The sequence below is a fragment of the Capricornis sumatraensis genome, chromosome 4 (assembly GCF_032405125.1).
Source record: "Capricornis sumatraensis isolate serow.1 chromosome 4, serow.2, whole genome shotgun sequence".
Lineage (NCBI taxonomy): Eukaryota > Metazoa > Chordata > Mammalia > Artiodactyla > Bovidae > Capricornis > Capricornis sumatraensis.
This window is the reverse complement of record NC_091072.1, coordinates 103,595,844-103,616,316: the sequence shown is the minus strand read 5'-3', so window position 1 is coordinate 103,616,316 and position 20,473 is coordinate 103,595,844. Positions and strand designations below refer to the sequence as shown.

The 20,473-nt window shown below is 35.6% G+C and overlaps 1 protein-coding gene across 1 annotated transcript; it reads left to right on the top strand.

The window, feature by feature from the left end:
* The first annotated feature begins 5,190 nt into the window (after positions 1–5,190).
* LOC138079002 (olfactory receptor 9K2-like) lies at positions 5,191–6,189 on the top strand. The gene has a single exon (XM_068971803.1). It carries the CDS (start codon positions 5,248–5,250, stop codon positions 6,187–6,189), a length of 942 nt encoding a protein of 313 aa, XP_068827904.1. The 5' UTR covers positions 5,191–5,247.
* Positions 6,190–20,473: the final 14,284 nt, after the last annotated feature.

Below are 20,473 nucleotides of genomic sequence, written 5' to 3'. Positions count from 1 at the left end.
CCCTTTGCTATACGATAACATGTATGCACCTGCACTGTACTGAAAAGGCTTATTCTTACAGTCTGGAATTCTGCCTAAGGAGGGTTTTATAATAATAAACGGCAATTAGTTTGCCCAGTTGTTCCTCTGGCCAGAGTGGTGTCCTGTCTGTCTTTTGTATGTCTTGTATGTTTTATGTCATTTCACTCATAATCTCCAGAAATCTCCTACAGATTACTTTGCATTTAGAAACAACAGTGTGTGTTTCAACAATAAATGAGTGAAATAAAATCATGAGTAAAGGATTTTAATGTACATTTTTCCATAGAAGTCATACAGATGGTCAATCGGCACAAGAAAACATGTTAAACATCACAAATTATTAGGGAAATGCAAATCAAAGCCATAATGAGATACCACCTCATGCCTGTTAGAATAGCTATTACCAAAAAGGCAATAAGAAGAAGTGATGGTGAAGATGTGGAGAAAAGGAAATTCTCGTAACATTCTTGGTGAGAATATAAATTGGCTCAGCGAAGATAGAAAAAAGTACAGAGATTTCTCAAACTATTAAGAATAGAGTTAACATATGATTCAGCTATTCTGCTTCTGGGTATTTATCCAAAGCATATGAAAATACTAATTTGAAAAGATATATGCACCCCTGTGTTCATCACAGCATTATTTACAATAACCAAGATAGAGAAACAACTTAAGTGTCCACTGACAGAGGGATAAAGGAGAAATGGTGTATATATAGAATAGAACCATACTCAACCTAAAAAAAGATGAAACCTTGCCATTAGTGATAACATGGGTGGACTTCAAGGGTATTATTCTAAGTGAAATAAGTGAAATAGAGAAAGACAAATACCATATGACTTACTCATATGTGGAATACAGAAAACAAACAAACAAAAGCCAAAATAAGTGAGCAGACCAAACCAATCAAAAGCAAACATGTAGATACAGAGAACAGAATAGTCACTATCCGAGAGAAAGAGGTGGGGGAGTGGAGGGTGAAATAGGTAAAGGAGATCAAGTATATGGTGATGGAAACTAAATTTTCAGTGGTGAGCACTGTGCAGCCTATATAGAAGTAGAAATATAATGTACTCATGAAACATATAATATAAACCAGTGTTACCTAAATAAACAGTATATTAAAATAATAATAAATCTTGAAATATCAGCTATCAAAGAAAAAAAAACACTTTTTGGTTCCCTTTGCAAGGATAGTCTTTACGACCAGTTTTTAATGTTTGTTCCAACTCAAAGAGTGCGTTTCTTATTTGTCTCCTCAAGTTCTCTCTGGTGTACTTGCAGTTGGTCTACAGCTAGCATTTTGTTCTTATGGAGCTAATGGTCTCTTCTTCATTGGCTATCACCAAATTATTATTACATTTCAGAGTTCACTTGTGTTTGGACTTTCCCACACTTTGTTCTAAACAGAGTCTGTTCACTTGGATCTCTTTGTTATGGTACACCTTTCATTCTGGGCAAAGCCTGTGTGTGGTTCAGTACTCTCAGAGTGACCCCTCTGCTTTAGAAGCAGGTTTCTGGGTGAGGTCAGTAACCTAATGGTATTATCTCTCTTGGCATAGAACCTCCATCCTTTGAACAGGGGCCACTGAAACTAGTTTATCATGCCAGAGGTCAAGCTTCTACCCTATGAATGAAGGCTGATAAAGAAAGAGATCTCCAATATATTTTAGCCATTCTTGCTTTGAATAGAGCTTCTGCATGTTTATATCCTAGGGAATGAGATATGTTTGCAACATACTACTCTCAAGGTGATGGGCTTCCCAGATGGTACTAGCAGTTAAAAACCCACCAGTCAATGTAGCAGACATAAGAAATATGGGGTTCGATTCCTGGCTTGGAAAATCCCCTGGAGGAGGGCATAGCAACCCACTCCAATATCTTTGCCTGGAGAATCCCATGGACAGAGGAGCCTGGCAGGCTACAGTCCATTGGGTTGCATAGAGTTGGACATGACTGAAGTGACTTAGCATGCATGCATGCAGTCTCAAGTTGATATGGTAGTCTTTGTCTGGTCCCGAGGGGAAGAGGAATCTGTATATTTTTTCTTACACTTTTGTATAAGGAAGTCATGTTGTGTTGAGAGAGGAGAGGAAGGAAGTAGGCCCTGGATCAAATAAGTATGTGTGACTATTTATATTGGCTTTATTCACAATATCTGATATCTGAAAACACCTCAACTGCCCAACAATTTAAGAGTACCAAAATTTGGTACATATGTAAATAGAATACTCATCAATAAAAAGAATGAGTTACTTATAGATATTACAACATGAATAAACCTCAAAATCATTTTACTCAGTGAAAAAAGCCTGAGATAAAAGGGTGAATACTGTATGCAAACATATTTATATCCAAAAGAAAATCACATCACTGGTTATTTGAAAATGGATTCGGAAGGAAGCATGGTTAATAACGGGCATGATACATCTTTTGGAGGTGATGGAAATGATCTGTATCTTGTTATGGTGATGATTTCACTGATGTATAAAATTGGCTAAACTCACAGAAATGTATACTGAATGAATACAGTTCATTTCACACTAATTATTTCTCAGTAAAGTATTTGAGAAAAAATCATAAGTAGAGCTTCATTTTTAGATGCAAGGAGTTGCATTTTAGAGCACTGACTCACATATATCTTATTTTGGATTGAAGATTTTAAAAAGATCTTTTTGGTCCCTCCCAAAGGATTCTCACAAGAAAACAGCTCTTATATATATGTTGACTCCTATTAGATTCAGTCTGATTTCCCCCCCATTTTCTTTCTTTTCTTTTCTAAGTTTGCAGTCCCTGTTCCTCATGGACCTTGGTTCTGGAGTCTAGATATCTTAATAGCTAATTTATACTTCTTTCTTTCCCAGGAGGACTGTTTCCCAGAAGGTAAAGGAAGCCTCAATGCTTCAATTATTAGAAAAATTTATATTGTTATGCCAAAAGCATAGCTGTTATGAATAACTGCTGCTGTTATTTTGGCAGGTTATCAGATATCCCAGATGACTCAAGGCCTCTACTTGGATATCTAAGACAATCTATTTTCCTTCTTAAAAGCATTCAAGCACTAGAGAATGCAGGAGAAAGACTATCCTGCTGATTGATTTCTCAGGTTTGCTTTGCATAACTACAGATTATAGTTACTGGAAGTATTTCAGAGTTATCCAAGCATCACTGGAAAATTCACTTCTTTCTCTTCTACAAAGGATATCACATTTTCCAGTGTCAAATACTAAAGGAAATTTCCTCATAAAGGAATTTATAAGCCAATAAATATCCTTATTACATAGTGTGATAAGGAAAGTAAGCCTATTTTCTCTATAGAAAGAATATGAAACTGAGATACTGAAAATGTATTTGGAAATTCTGAGAGGAAGGGAGTTCATTTTATTTTGACATAATGATTTTTTTCAGTACTTTTAGTTGTAACATAGACATTAACTTTGTTTACTCTTTTTAGAATGAAAACAATAAAAAGGCAAAAACATCAGAATTCTGAGGCTTCTTTTTATAGAATATGCAAATTATCAAACAATATAAGGTAAGAGTAAATTTTAAAATGTGTGAGTTTTTGACAAATAATAAATCACCAACTATTTATCTATTGACTACTCTGGGAAAAACACTCTTCTTTTGTCAGATCTAAATGTCTTTATCTGTAAACAGTAATATTAGAATGAGTTTGTTAGGAATCATTTCAGTTCAGTTTAGCTGCTCAGTCCTGTCCAACTCTTTGTGACCCCATGGACTGCAGCATGCCAAGGCCTTCCGGTCCCTCACCAACTTCTGGACCTTGCTCAAAAATTAAAATGATCTGGTCCTTTGCCCCCAGGCAGGATTAAAGAAATATAAACAAGATACATTATTTTTCAAAAAACATTTCACAACTATTATTGTGTTTCCTTTCACTGTCTAAATAGTTTATACTTCCTCAGATCCTAAGAATGATCTATTTAAAATCTTGTCCTTTTAATATAATTATCTGCATATTTAATTTTAATGGAGCTGGTGAATAACAAAAATATATCAAAATGACATCAAACCATTTTACTGAAAGCCATATTTTTCTCATGCAAAATATTATATTTCTCTCAGATTTCTTTATTAATGAAAAAGGTTATAGATTAAGAGCATGGATTTGAGAGCCAGATTTCTGGGCTTCAGACTTCAATTCTGACCTTACTAAGGTGGCTTTCAACATATTTTATTTCTTGGTACTTCATTTTCCTTACTGTAAACTGGAGAATACAATAATACTCACCTCATATTATTGTTGTATATATAAAATGAGCTACTAGGAAAGCATTTAGAAAAGTGGTCTATAAAAGATTCCATGTAATGTTTGCCATTATTATTGTTGTCTAGGCACAGTCATGCACATAAAGGCCTGAGGAGAAGGAGTGATCTTATTTGAACTGTCTAGTAAATGTACTAATGATGACTGTGAAATTTATATTCAGGATAAATAAGAATGCAATCAACAGTTCCTTCATATGTATCTTTTGCTCAGTATCCATTTCTAAAGTAATTCTATATAGATAGTATAAATCTCTTTCTTAAATACTATGAGCTGTTAGCTGAGGAAATGTGAGAAAATTGCATTTATGAAAGAGAATTTGAGGCTTATCTGAAATTTGAAGAATTTGAGACTCATGCATGAAATTCTAGCATGCAAGTGATAATAATTTTTGTGTTTGGTTGTTCACAACTTATTCTTTGTGAGTGTATAACTTACATCAGAATCCAAAGTTTCCATTACCCACAAAAAGTAATCGCAACCTTTAAGTAGTCTTAATTCAGTCATTTTCTTTGTATCTGCTGGTAATCTAAGTTTGCCAAGCTAAGTTTTACTAAATGAGACTACTGAAGCCCTTAATATCACCAAACTAAGATACCCAAATTGCTTCCAAAATGTCATTTATTGAAATATTTGTGCTTTCACAATCAGTCTCATGACATTGCATTTATTGCATAAACCATGAGTAGGAAATATATACAGAAGTGATACTTGCAAACATGAAAGGCATTTGTGTTTGAAGGCACTGTATAAGTTTCATAAGGAAAAGATCTAATTCCAGCACTTGTATGAATTAGTAATTTTTAAGGTTAAAATAAATAATGATTGTAGAATAGCTTTATGACTCCTATACTAAAAGAGATTATTTGTAGCTAGGATGACAGCCAAGAGTTCATTTGTTTATTTTGCCTTGTACCTCTCAGCAGGTTTCTGCCATGGGTGACAGGGAAACATGCAACGACTCAGAAGTGACTGACTTCATTCTTGTAGGCTTCAGGGTCCGCCCAGAGCTCCACATTCTCATTTTTCTCCTATTTCTGCTTGTCTATGCCATGATCCTTCTCGGGAACATAGGCATGATGGTCATTATTATGTTTGATTCCCGGCTGAACACACCAATGTATTTCTTCTTAGGCAACCTCTCCTTCGTTGATCTCTTTTATTCTTCTGTTATTGCACCCAAGGCTATGATCAATTTCTGGTCTGAGAGCAAGTCCATCTCCTATGCAGGCTGTGTGACTCAGTTCTTTCTCTTTGCCCTCTTCATTGTGACTGAGGGATTTCTCCTGGCAGCTATGGCTTATGACCGCTTCATTGCCATCTGCAATCCTCTCCTCTACACTGTCCAGATGTCAACACGTCTCTGTGTTCAGATGGTGGCTGGTTCCTATTTTTGTGGCTGCGTCACCTCAGTTCCTGAGACCATCATGACATTTACTTTATCCTTTTGTGCTTCTCGGACCATTGACCATTTTTACTGTGATATTCGCCCCCTTCAGAGACTATCTTGTTCTGATCTCTTCACCCTTAAAATGGTTTCTTTCACCTTCTCTGGCCTCATTGTCTTCCCTACCATCATAGTTATTATTGTTTCTTATTTGTATATTGTGTCCACAGTTCTAAAGATACCCTCCAATGAGGGACGTCAGAAAGCCTTCTCCACTTGCAGCTCCCACTTGGGAGTTGTGAGTGTACTGTATGGTGCTGTCTTTTTTATGTATCTCACTCCTGACACATATCCTGAGCTCAGTAAAGTGGCCTCCTTGTGTTACACCCTACTCACTCCCATGTTGAATCCTCTGATTTATTCTCTGAGAAACAAAGATGTCAAACAAGCACTATACAAACTTTTGGAGAAGAAAATTACTATTCTGTGATTATTATTTCTCTTCCACTAATGAGTGGTGTCTGTTTATTTTGTACTCTTCTGCTCATCAAAGAGATTATTCTCTTGAGTATCATAAAAATATCAAAAGCTTTTTAAAGATAATATATGGTTTCCATATATTAATTTTTTTTAATGTGAGCATTGTCAAACCTAAATGTCCTAGATATTGGAGATTATCTGGATACTGTAGAAGCATTTTTCATGGTGAATCTTCAGACTAATCTCAAATAAAATTTTATTTCACAAAATTTATTTCTATTTTTATGGCAAAATTTATTTCTATTTTTATGGCAAACACTATTTTAAGATATTATTACAGTGATTAAGCAATTATTTTGTATGGTGTTAGTCTTTAGAATTGGTCCTTCCCTTACACACAGCCCCTGGTGACTCAGACCATAAAGAATCTGCCTGCAATGCAAGAGATCCAGGTTTGATCTCTGGGTCGTGAAGATCTCAAGAGAATGAGTGGCTACCCACTGTAGTATTTTTGCCTGGAGAGTTCTATGGACAGAGGAACCTGGCAGGCTATAGCCGATGGGGTTACAAAGAGTCAGAGACAACTGAGCGACCAACAGATTTTACACACAATCAATCACTGGACATTGACAAGAATGTCCATCTTATTTTTAAAGTAAATTATTTCTCAGTTTAATCACTAGTTTCTCTGGTATGTTAAATGGTATTGAAACAAGCAGACTGTTAGTAATTTCTCTAGCAAAGATGGGTTTATTTGGGATCAGCAGAGAATTGCAATTTGTGATATGTAATCATGGTGAGCCACATGCAATTCTCTGCATGCCAAGGGAAGGAGAACAGTTTTATAGAAGGAAGAGGAATTTGGGAATGTTCTAATGAACAGTCTATGGCTTTTTAATTACTCAGTCTTTGCCAGGTAATAAAAGCAATCTTCCTGTAGCCTTTCCAAAGGAATAGATCGAAGCCAGAAAATCCCAGCATCATCTCAGAAAAAAAGCCTTGTTCCTGAATGAACAGGTTGAAGGTTAGCCACCTTAGGAGAAGCTGCCTCAGTTCTGCAGGGAACAGGCTGAAGGCTAGTCAGTTTCCATGGAACAGTCGGATCTCAAATCACACCAAACTGTCAAATGAGTACTAGCCTAAAGAACAACACCTTAACCAGAATGTCAGAAACTTTAAACAGATCTCAAATAAAGCCAGGAGGGCTTCAAAGGCAAAGAAGGTGCAAGCTCAGTTCCAGGAGAAAAACATCTGCAACATCCAGGGTTGGTGAGAAAAACACTGTGCAAAGATGGACTCAAATGAGGGTACCACACTTGTTTGTTCACCTGCCCTAGAGCTGTTGGGAGTCTTCTCTGGTCCCTGAGGGAACGACTGAAATGTTTACCTGAAACAAATAGACTGCCAGATATTTCTCCAGCAAACATGGAAGAGAAGCACAAAGTTGAAATTCAAGGTCTGCAACCTAGGCCAGACACATGTAAGTTCCTGAATGACATGGGGAGGAAAACTCTTAAAGATGAGGAAAGAAAGACTGACCATGTCAACTACCAACTGCCATCTACCTCTATAAGGATTAAATCATATGCTGGTACAGCTGCAGATTTTCAACAACCTCTGAAAGGAGTTAGGGTAGAGTACAGAAATGAGGCATTCTGTGCTCTGGGAAAAACTGGCAGGATAGGTCTTCAGATAGATATTTTCAGGAGCCTATTTGATAAGCCCAATTCTTGTATCTGCTAATATCTAGAAAAGCACTAAAATCCTTCACGATGTCGAATGTTCCTTGTGACTAGCAGAAAACTTCTGCAAAATATTTGTGCTTGATTGCATGTACTCCCCCTTCAACAAAATCACATACATGTACTGGCCATCTTTGGAGCAGTTACACAGAGCTACCTGAGGTGCTGTCTCCCAGACTATAATCTTAATTTTGTTCCAAATAATATTTGACTAGTGAGTCTCATGTTGTATATATATATTTTTAAGTTTTGATAGGTGCTGTAGTGAAAAGAGTCCTTGGCTTTTCATTGGCTGAGTCCTTGACAGGAAAGAAGAGCACTGTTTGTCCTTCTCATAGGGCTCTGCTCTGTTGTAGGTGTGAAAGCACTCCCCCCCCCCACCCCACTTCGGCTTTCAACTCTATTTAATTCAGGTTTCTGTTTACTAATTTTTTTTACAATCGTTGAATTTTCACTTGAATCAACTATTTTGTACCTGTTCTATCAAGAGGAAGTAATAACAAGAAGAAACCAACATCATATGCATGAACTTGAGAAATTGTATATTGAGTGTGTCAGGCATAGGGGAGTGCTCTGAGGACCTTCTTGCTCATGGATCCTAATATAAAAAAAAAGTGGGAGATAGAGATATACAAATCTTTTTGAGCAATCATTTCCTTAAATGAACCTTCATAATTTTTCCTGCATTAATTATTTAAGGAATATTTATTAAAAGAATGGAAGTCAGGCAGTTGTCAAAATAGAGTATGATCCAAAATTTACTTACTATGGCTCTGTATCTTCATTTATTCCATTAATTTTATTTAATCTCTGTCTAACACGTTTGATCGTGTAGTAGGATTAGGTATGAATAAATTTATTCTTTAGGGAATTTATAGTTTAATGTTGGAATCAGATCATTGGACAGGTAATTAAAATCTAGAGATTTTATTTTATTGTTTAATGAATGTAAACAGTAAACATGAAGATTGTAAAGTGGGGTGCCTGAAAGTGAGCTTTGGTCATCAAGAAAAGTCTTCCTATGGTTGCATGGAAAATATATTTGAAGGACGTAAGACTGGGGTTAGCAAAACTGCTTTATCAGTTTATGTTTTTTATGGGGCTTTAAGTATGACAATGTAATTTTTAAAAGGCTTATTTAAAAATTATAAGTAAAATGCACAGAACATAGAAGCTGATTAGTATGAGAGGGATGCAGCAAAGACGGTGGGTCTCATCATTCTGAACCTGAATGGTATGTGTGGTGATGGTACAAATAAAAATAAAGCTCTTAGCAGGCTAGGAATAGAGGAGAATTTCCTTGAAAAGTAACATCTACCAAAAATCTAGAGCTAAGGTCATATTTATGGTGAGAGAGCCGAAGCTTTCTTGATAAAATTAGGAACAAGGCTAGGAAGTCCCCATTACAAAAACCTTTCAACATCCAATTGTAAGTCTTAGCTAATGCAATAGACAAGAAATAGAAAGAAAAGTGGTATGGACTGAATTATGTTTTTCAAAACTCATATTTTCAATTCCTAACCCCATTATTATAGTGTATGACTATAGAGTGGACCCTTGAATACACTGGTTTGAAATATACAGGTCGTCTTATACACAAATTGTTTTCAATAAATGTATTAGAAGTTTTTGAATATTTTCAGCAATTTGAAAAAACTTGCAGATGAACCATGTAGCCTAGAAATATTTTAAAAAATTAAGAAAAAGTTAGATGCATCATGAATGCATAAACTGTATGTAAGTACTATTCTATTTTGTCATTTATTGTCATAAAATATACACAAATTTATGATAAAAAGTTAAAATTTACCAAAACAAATGCACAAAAATACTTACAGACCATACCTGGAACCATTTCCAACTGAGGGAAATGTGAAAACATAAGAACAACATTAAATCATAATTATAGGAGATTGATTGTAGTACATATCGTGCTACTGTCATAATTTTGTAGCTACTTCCCTGTTGCTGTTGTAGTGAGCTCAAGTCCTATGAGTATGCACATAAGGCTCCACATGACACTCCATGTGAGCTTCTAGTCTCTTCAATTAACTGGATACCACAATAAAAAGTGATCTCTCCCACTTCTTTTATATTTTTCATCCTGGTTAGTGCAATTCCTTAAATATAAACACTATAGGACTCCTAGGAAATGCCACTAATGATGCTGGAAGTTCTCCTAAGAAGCAGAGAACAGTCATGACCTTAGAAGGAAAAGTTGAACTGCTTGGTATATTCAACTGATTGAGGTCTGTAGCTATGGTTGCCCATCATTTTAAGATGAATGAATCCTGTGTAAGGACCATTAATTAAAAAAAAAGAAATTTGAGAAGATGTAGCTTGCTGTAGCTATTCCAGTAGGCATGAAAACTTTGAACTTTTGTGAAATACTTTTATCTTGTATTAAAAACGCATCTTTTATTGTGAGCAGGATTGCTATAAGAAAGACATATCTATAGATTCTAATACAATTTGAGAGAAAGTAAAGTTATTAACCTAGATAGCATATTCAAAAGCAGAGACATTACTTTGCCAACTAAGGTCCATTTAGTCAAGGCTATGGTTTTTCCAGTAGTCATGTATGGATATGAGAGTTGGACTGTGAAGAAGGCTGAGCACAAAAGAATTGATGCTTTTGAACTGTGGTGTTGGAGAAGACTCTTGAGAGTCCCTTGGACTGCAAGGAGATCCAACCAGTCCATTCTGAAGGAGGTCAACCCTGGGATTTCATTGGAAGGAATGATGCTAAAGCTGAAACTCCAGTACTTTGGCCACCTCATGCAAAGAGTTGACTCATTGGAGAAGACTCTGATGCTGGGAGGGATTGGGGGCAGGAGAAGAAGGGGACGACAGAGGATGAGATGGCTGGATGGCATCACTGACTCGATGGACGTGAATCTGAGTGAACCCCGGGAGCTGGTGATGGACAGGGAGGCCTGGCATGCTGCGATTCATGGGGTCGCAAAGAGTCGGACATGACTGAGCGACTGAAATGAACTGAACTGAACTGAAAGTTATTACATGACAATGTAAAGCAAAAGGAAGGTGAAGGATCTAAAACTGGAAAATCTAATGTCAGAAAAGGATGGTTTCATAATTTTAGAAAGAGTTTTGGCTTAAAAAGTATCAACATAACACAGGAAGCATCTTCTGCTGATCAAGAGGTGGCAGATAAGTTCCCAAATGCCATTTAGAAAATCATTGAGGAGAGAGGATATCTGTCTGAACCAGGTTTTAATGCAGATAAAGTGCCATTTTCTGGGAAAAAAAACTGTCACAAAGGATATTTATTAGTGAGGAAGGGAAGTAAGCACCAGGATTTAAGCCAGGAATGGATAGGCTCACCTTATTGTTTTGTGCAAATGTGTTCAGGTTTATGTTCAAAACTGTCCTTTCCTATGAAACTACTAACCTCCAAGATTTAAAGGGAAACAATAAATGGCAGCTGCCAAATTTTGGTTGTACAGCAAGAAGGACTAGACAAGTACTCTTTTCTTTTCTGGATTGGTTCCACTAAGGCTTTATCCCTAAATTAGGAAGTACCTTGCTGGAGGGGGTATGTCTTAAATTTATTTATTTATTTATGATATTGAATAGTGTTCCTGGCCACCCAGATCCCCATGAGTTAAAAAACAAAGGTGTCTACTTTCCCCCTGAACATAACATCTCTATTTCAGCCTCTACATCAGGGGCCATATGGATCTTTAAGGCTCATTACACACGATACTCTGGAAAATATTGTCAATGATATGGAAGAGAACTCTGATAGAAAGAGAACATCATGAAAGTCTGAAAGGATTATACCATTGAAGATGCCATCATTGTTATAAAAAAAAGCTGTGAAAGCCATCAAGTCTGAAACAGTAAATTCTTGCTGGAGAGACTGTATCCAGATGTTGTATGACTTCACATGATTTACAACTGAGCCAATCAAGAAAATCATGAAAGGCATTAAAGAAAGGGGAAAAACGCTCGTGAAGTGAGTAAGGTGTTTCAAGATATGGATGTTGGAAAAATTCAAAAGCTGATTAACACAACAAATGAATTAACAAAAAAAAATGATTTATTTTTACTTTTGTTACCCTTGTTAGAGGAGATTGATCCAAAAAAATAGTGCTAAGAGTGATATCAAGAGTGTATTGTCTATGCTTTCTTCTAAGAGTTTTATTATTTCAGATCTTACATTTGAGTTTTGAATCCATCTTGAGTTTATTTCTGCATATGGTATGAAAAACTCTTTTGTATGATTCTTTTGCATATGGCTATCCAGATTTATCAACACCATTTGTTAAAGAGTCTGTCTTCTCTCTATTGTGTATTTTTTTCTCCATTATTGTAGATTAATTGAGGTGTAAACCTGGATTTACTTCTGGGCTTCCTATTCTGTTCCATTGATCTATATGTTTGTTTTTGTGCCAGTACCATACCATTTTGGCTACTTTGCTTTGTAATATAGTATGAAATAAAGGATCATGACATTTCCAGTTTTGTCCTTCTTTCTCAAGATTGGTTCAGCTATCTGGGAGCTTTTGTTCCCATAAAAATTTTAGAATTACTTGCTGTCATTTTGTTTAAATATGTCATTGGTAATTTGATAGGGATCACACTAAATCTGTAGATTGCCTTGGGTAGTATGGCTATTTCTACAATATTAATTCTTACAATTCAGGAGATGACAGATATTTGTTTGTTTTGTTGCCTTCAATTTCTTTCATCAGTGTCTTACAGGTTTCCAAGTCCAGATCTTTTATCTCATTAGTTAGATTAAAACTTAGGTACTTAGTTCTTTTTGAACCAATTATAAATTGAATTTTTCTTAGTTTCTCTTCCTGATAGTTTGTTGTTAGTGTACAAAAGCACTATATATTTATGTATGTTAATTTTTATTCTGTAACTTTGAAGAATTCACTTATTAGTTCTAATAGTATTTTTGGTGGCATCTTCTAGGATTTTCTATACATAGTATTATAACATTTAAAAATACTGACAGTTTTATTTTATTCTTTCCAGTTTGAATTCTTTTTCTTGTCTGATCATCCTTATTTTATTCCTAATTTAGAGGAAATGTTTTCAGCTTTTCAGTCATTGTTGATCATTTAAATCATAAATGGATGTTGAATCCTGCTCAAAGCTTCTTGTGGATCTACTGAGATGATCATATAACTTTTATTTTCAATTAGTTAATGAGATGAACACATGGACTGAATTGTTGATTTTGACCCATCCCTTCATCCCAGGGATAAATCTCACTTGAAGATGGTATATGATCCTATTCATGTATTGTTGATTTTTTTTTTTTTTTTGCTAATAAGTTGTTGAAGATTTTTGCATCTATATTTAACAGTGATGTTGGCTTGTACTTTTGTTTTATTTGTGTTATGTCTGGTTTTGTCATCAGGGTGTTGGCATCATAGAATGATTTTAGAAGTTGTTCCTTCCTCTTTAATTTTTTGTAATAGTTTGAGAAAGGATAGGTGTTAAGTCTTCTTTAAATGTTTGCAGTATTCTTGTGAAGCTGTATGGTCTGGCTGTTTGTGGGGTAGTTGCTATTACTGATTCAATTTCATTCAGTTCAGTTCAGTTCAGTCACACAGTCGTGTACGACTGTTTGCAAACCCATGAGCCGCAGCACGCCAGGCCTCCCTGTCTATCACCAACTCTCGGAGTACACCCAAACCCATGTCCATCGAGTCGGGGATGCCATTCAACCATATCATCCTCTGTCGTCCCCTTCTCCTCCTGCCCTCAATCTTTCCCAGCATGAGGGTCTTTCCAAATGAGTCAGCTCTTTGCATCAGGTGGCCAAAGTATTGGAGTTTCAGCTTCAACATCATCCTTCCAATGAACACCCAGGACTGATCTCCTTTACGATGGACTGGTGGGATCTCCTTGCAGTCCAAGGGACTCTCAAGAATCTTCTCCAACGCCACAGTTCAAAAGCATCAATTCTTCGGTGCTCAGCTTTCTTTATAGTCCAACTCCCACATCTATACATGACCACTGGAAAAACCATAGCCTTGACTAGATGGACCCTTGTCTGCAAAGTAATGTCTCTGCTTTTCTATATGCTATCTAGGTTGGTCATAACTTTCCTTCCAAGGAGTAAGTGTCTTTTAATTCCATGGCTGCAATCACCATCTGCAGTGATTTTGGAGCCCCCCAAAATAAAGTCTGACACTGTTTCCCCATCTATTTCCCATGAAGTGATGGGACCAGATGCCATGATCTTAGCTTTCTGAATGTTGAGCTTTAAGCCAACTTTTTCACTCTCTTCTTTCACTTTCATCAAGAGGCTCTTTAGTTCTTCTTCACTTTCTGCCATAAGGGTGGTGTTATCTGCATATCTGGGTTATTGACATCTGTTCTGGCAATCTTGCTTCCAGCTTGTGCTTCCTCCAGGCCAGCGTTTCTCATGATGTACTCTGAATAGAAGTTAAATAAGCAGGGTGAAAATATACAGCCTTGATGTACTTCTTTTCCTATTTGGAACCAGTCTGTCAGGTTCATGAATCAAGGCAAATTGGAAGTGGTCAAACAGGAGATGAGAAGAATAAATGTCGACATTCTAGGAATCAGTGAACTAAGATGGACTGGAATGAGTGAATTTAACCCAGATGACCATTATATCTACTACTGTGAGCAGGAATCCCTTAGAAGAAATGGAGTAGCCATCATAGTCAACAAAAGAATCCTAAGTGCAGTACTTGGATCCAATCTCAAAAATGACAGAATGATCTCTGTTCGTTTCCAAGGCAAACCATTCAATATCACGGTAATCCAAGTCTATGCCCTGACCAGTAATGCTGAAGAAGCTGACGTTGAACAGTTCTATGAAGACCTTCGAGACCTTCTAGAACTAACACCCCCAAAAGATGTCCTTTTCATTATAGGGGACTGGAATGCAAAAGTAGGAAGTCAAGAAACATCTGAGTAACAGGCAAATTTGGCCTTGGGGTACAGAATGAAGTAGGGCAAAGGCTAATATAGTTCTGCCAAGAGAATGCACTGGTCATTGCAAACACCCTCTTCCAACAACACGAGAAGACTGTACACATGGACGTCACCAGATGGTCAACACTGAAATCAGATTGATTATATTCTTTTCAGCCAAAGATGGAGAAGCTCTATACAGTCAGCAAAAACAAGACTGGGAGCTGACTGTGGCTCGGATCATGAACCCCTTATTGCCAAATTCAGACTAAAATTGAAGAAAGTAGGGGAAACCACTAGACCCCTCAGGTATGACCTAAATCAAATCCCTTATGACTATACAGTGGAATTGAGAAATAGATTTAAGGGACTAGATCTGATAGATAGAGTACATGATGAACTATGGATAGAGGTACATGACATTGTACAAGAGACAGGAATCAAGACCTTCCCCAAGAAAAAGAAGTGCAAAAAAGCAAAATGGCTGTCTGAGGAGGCCTTACAAATAGCTGTGAAAAGAATGGAAGTGAAAAGCAAAGGAGAAAAGGAAATATATACCCATTTGAATGCAGAGTTTCAAAGAATATCAAGGAGAGATAAGAGAGCCTTCCTCAGCAATCAATGCAAAGAGAGGAAAACAATAGCATGGGAAAGACTAGAGATCTCTTCAAGAAAATTAGAGATACTAAGGGAACATTTCATGCAAAGATGGGCTCAATAAAGGATAGAAATGGTAGGGACCTAACAGAAGCAGAAGATGTTAAGAAGAGGTGGCAAGAATACACAGAACTATACAAAAAAGATCTTCACGACCCAGATAATCATGACTGGTAATCAATATGTTCATATTTTCTATTTCTTCTTGATTCAATCTTGGGAGATTATACATTTTTAGTAATTTCTCCTTTTCTTTTACTTTTTGCATTTTATTAGCCTTTACTTTTTCTTAGTAATATTTTATAATTATTCGTATTTTGGTGGTGTTGTTTGTGACTTCTCTTTTATTTCTGAGTATACATACTTGGGTTCTCTCTCTTTTTTTCTGACAATTTCAGCTAAACATTGATCAATTTTCTTTATCTTCTCAAAGAAACAGAACTTTGTTTCATTGGTCTGTTCTATTGTTTGTTAATTGCTATTTTACTTATTTCTGCTCTGATCTTTATTATTTCTTTCCTCCTACTCACATGTAGTAGTTGGTTTTTCTTTTCATTTAATCTTTCTTACCCCTAACTTCCTTTAGGGATAAGATTAGAGTATTTATTTGAGATTTTTTTCTTTCCTGAGGTAGGATTGTGCCAGTATAAACTTCCTTCTTGCGATCTCTTTTGTTGTTTCCATAATTTGGATCATTGCTTTTCATTTTCATTAGTCTCCATTTAATTATGACTTCCTTCTTGATTTCTGCACTGACCCATTGGTTATTTAATAGTGTACTGTTTCATCTTCACATGCTTATGTTTTTGACGCTTTTGCTTATAATTGATTTCTAGTTATATACTATTGTAGTCAGTAAAAATGCTTTATATGATTTCAATCTTTTAAAATTTACTGAGACTTACTTTGTAGCCTAGCATGTGATCTATCTTGAAGAATGTTCTGTGTACACTTGAAAAAATGTGTTCTGCTGTTTGGGGATGTGTGTGTGTGCATATATCTATATCTATATCTATATCTATATCTATATCTATATATCCCATAGTGAAAGTGAAGTCGCTCAGTCGTGTCCGACTCTTTGTGACCCCATGGATGGTAGCCTACCAGGCTCCACCATTCAGGGGATTTTCCAGGTAAGAATACTGGAGTGGGCTGCCATTTCTTTCTCCAGGGGATCTTCCCAAATCAGGGATCGAACTCAGGTCTCCTGCACTGCAGATAGATGCTTTACCGTCTGAGCCACCAGGGAATTATATATATATATCCCATATATATACTTATGCATGTATAGAAATAGAAGAAAACAACAGAATGGGAAAGAATAGAGGTCTCAGAAATATGGAGATATGAAGGGAACATTTCATGCAAGATGAGCACAATAAAGTATGCATAAGTAACTTTTCTAGCTAAAGGGAAATATTATTAGAAGAAACAAGAATCTCAAGGAACATTTTGAAATGCACAGAACATAACTGTGAAGTCTTAAATATATTTTATGTAAGATTTCTTCTTTTCCAACATATTTATTGAGGAATCTTTATATATGCTACAGTCATTCAACTAGAGCAGCTAGGCCAAATGTTTGCATTTGTTCATTTAGCTATTGTCTATGGCTGGTTTCACACTATAAAGGCAGAACTGAGGATACAGGAATACAAGAGATATGTTTCTTTTTCAATTGGATTGTTTCTCTTTTCTGGTTCTATCACCTAGTGTTCAAACTCCACCATGGTTCTCAGTCTTGAAGAGATTTCCAGGCTTCTGAGGTCCTTTAACACCTCCTCTTTTAGTGCCTTGAAATCATAGGTGGATCAATAATCTCTTGATCTTGCTAATACCTATGTTACTTCAAACTCATCCCCACCTTCCCCCCCCCCCCAGCTCTTCCATGGACTATTTAGATTACTCTGTGCATAATTAAAAGCATGATGTATTTACAGTAGAGATAAGAAATTAATTTCTAAATGGTTGTAACCCATTCAAATGAAAAATTATGAATATCCTTCTGTGTAAATCATGAAATAAAAGAAGAATCAAATATTTCTCATCCAAATGTGTTTTTTAAAATTATTAAGTTTCCAACCAGTCCATTCTGAAGGAGATCAACCCTGGGATTTCTTTGGAAGGAATGATGCTAAAGCTGAAACTCCAATACTTTGGCCACCTCATGCGAAGAGTTGACTCATTGGAAAAGACTCTGATGCTGGGAGGGATTGGGGGCAGGAGAAGAAGGGGACGACTGAGGATGAGATGGCTGGATGGCATCACTGACTCGATGGACATGAATCTGAGTGAACTCTGGGAGTTGGTGATGGACCAGGGAGGCCTGGCATGCTGCGATTCATGGGGTCACAAAGAGTAGGACACGACTGAGCGACTGAAGTGAACTGAAGTATAACTCTTGTCCTTATGTCCTCTAGAGAGAGTATCTAACTCTCTAATGGTCTTGTGAGCTTACTAATTAATAATTTTTTCTCTCATTTTTCTCTTTTCATTATGATATCAATAGAAAAATACATCATAGGTGAGAAAGGCCTTAATCCCCGAAGAATACCTTGCAGAGGGAATGCTCACCATCAAGATTTCCCTTCCCATGAAATAATTTCTCTCAGGAGCCATTTCTAGTATATTTGTTGGTTTAATAAACGAAAAGTATAGTAAAAGAAAGAGAGAGATAAACCATAATTTGTTTTAACACCTGTTCACCTTAGCAATTTGAGATATGATCTTAACAGTGATGAAATGCAATCTACGTTCCAGAAAAACTTCCTGTTAAACAAAGATTTGTTTCTTTTCATACTTTTGTTTCTTCATGAATGTACAATACAGTACTCATCATAGAGGATATACCAAGATGAAAAGTAGTATCCATTCTTGTGAGTATATTTTATACGTAAGTTGTTCTCAACACTTTTCCTGATAACTTTTTTTCTGTTGAAATCAGAAACTTTATATATGAATTTTAAGGAAAGTAAGCATTTTGTAGTTGACAGTCTTAACAGAGGTTTTATTTCTTTTTTTATTTTTAACCATTCCCCTGCTTCTAAAATCTACCAGTCAACACTTCTAATAACCGTTAAAATTTTCAAAAAAGTAAATACTGTAATTGTGCTGAATTGATTTTAATATACTTTTGCAATTCTAACTAGTTTGAGAATAATGTCACAGGAATAAAATCATACTAGTGGCAACAAAAAATATAAAAAAATTTAGGAGACATTTCTTAATTTAGATCATATGTGATTTTATTTATTTACTGTAATTATTTTATGTATATAAAATTATAAATTTTTATTATAAAAGATATTTCTATAGTACATGAGTTTTTTATGTATCATTTTTATAGTATGTGAGGTTTTAAATTTATTGTCAGTTTTATTTAGTATTTTATGATTATTGAATAACAAGTCACTATGCTGCTCAACCTCATCACTCTAAATAAACCTCTTGAATATGTGTCTCAATATCCCCTTTCATTAAATTATAAGAAAAGCTATTTTCTTTCTTTACCTCTCAGTGTATTTTATCTGAGGACATTTTATAGTCAAAATAGCATAACTAAATAAATATAGTACAAGCTTGTTCAAATATATAGTTTTTCTTTTGTGGCTATCTCTAAATTGTTCTATGTGCCTTCCTTACTGCATATGAACAGATCTTTGTATTTGTAATTAAATTTTTTCTTCTTCTGAAAAGACAGAAAAATATGTCAAAGATCTTTAGAATTCTTCACTTGCATTCTAATCTGCAAAATCCAAACTAAGCAAAAGAGAGAAGAAACGAAGAAAATTATGAAGGAAAGAAGGTGGAAGGAAAACAATAAAGTCTGATTTCATTGTGTTTAGGAAATATAAGCAAAAATCACTCTGTTTTCAGCAAACTGTGCCATTAAGAGTGTATGTCACCATAGGCACAAAAATAATGGAGAAACAGGATATGATGTAAATGTGTAAAGATGCATTTGAGTCAGTTCTAATGAGGTGGAGGAAACTGGAGCCTATTATACAGTGTGAAGTAAGTCAGAAAGAAAAAAAAAACAATACAGTATATTAACACGTATATATGGAATTTAGCAAAACGGTAATGATGACCCTATAGCAAAAGAGGCACAGATATAGAGAACAGACTTTTGGACTCTGTGGGATAAAGCAAGGGTGGGATTATTTGAGAGGATGGCATTGAAAAATATATATTACCATATATGAAATAGATGAATAGTCCAAGTTTGATGTGTGTAACAGGGCACTCAAAGCTGGTGCACTGGGACAACCCAGAAGGATGGAATGGGGAGGGAGGTGGGACTGGAGTTTGGGACAGAGGAGCACATGTATACTGATAGCTGATTCATGTCAATGTGTGGCAAAAACCATCACAGCATTGTAAAGTAATTAGTCTCCAATTATAATAAATGAATTAATTAAAAAATTTTAGAAAGGATCATACTTTTGTCAGGATCTGAAGTGTTTGTTCTAAAGATATAAAGACAGGTACAATATTTACATATTATTTTTCTAAAGCAGATAAACTAATCATTAACAATAAAATGAGATTATAAATTAAACAGATTTTACTCCAGGTAAAATCTTAAGTGGGAAACACCATTCATTAAAGGAGGCAGCTTTCAACACCAGCAAACTGATATTAAATCCAGGGGGAAAGGGCTCTTATTTCCAAACATTTTCTTAGACTCTCCACTTTACCAAAGCACATTTGAAGAGCGAATCCATAATATTTGTAAATAAGCATATCTGAAAAAGGATAACCAGTCAGATTTAACTCTTCACTAGGAAGACTTTTTAAAAATAGTTATCTTTTTTTTTTCATTAATGATTTGTTAAATATTGGGAACAATATAGTATGAAATGATTTTCTCCCATGCTGGTTTCTTCCTATTTTTACTACATGTATTCTGATTGTTCATTTCTTTCATGTTATTATCTCTCCAGCCTTACCTTTATCTCAGCT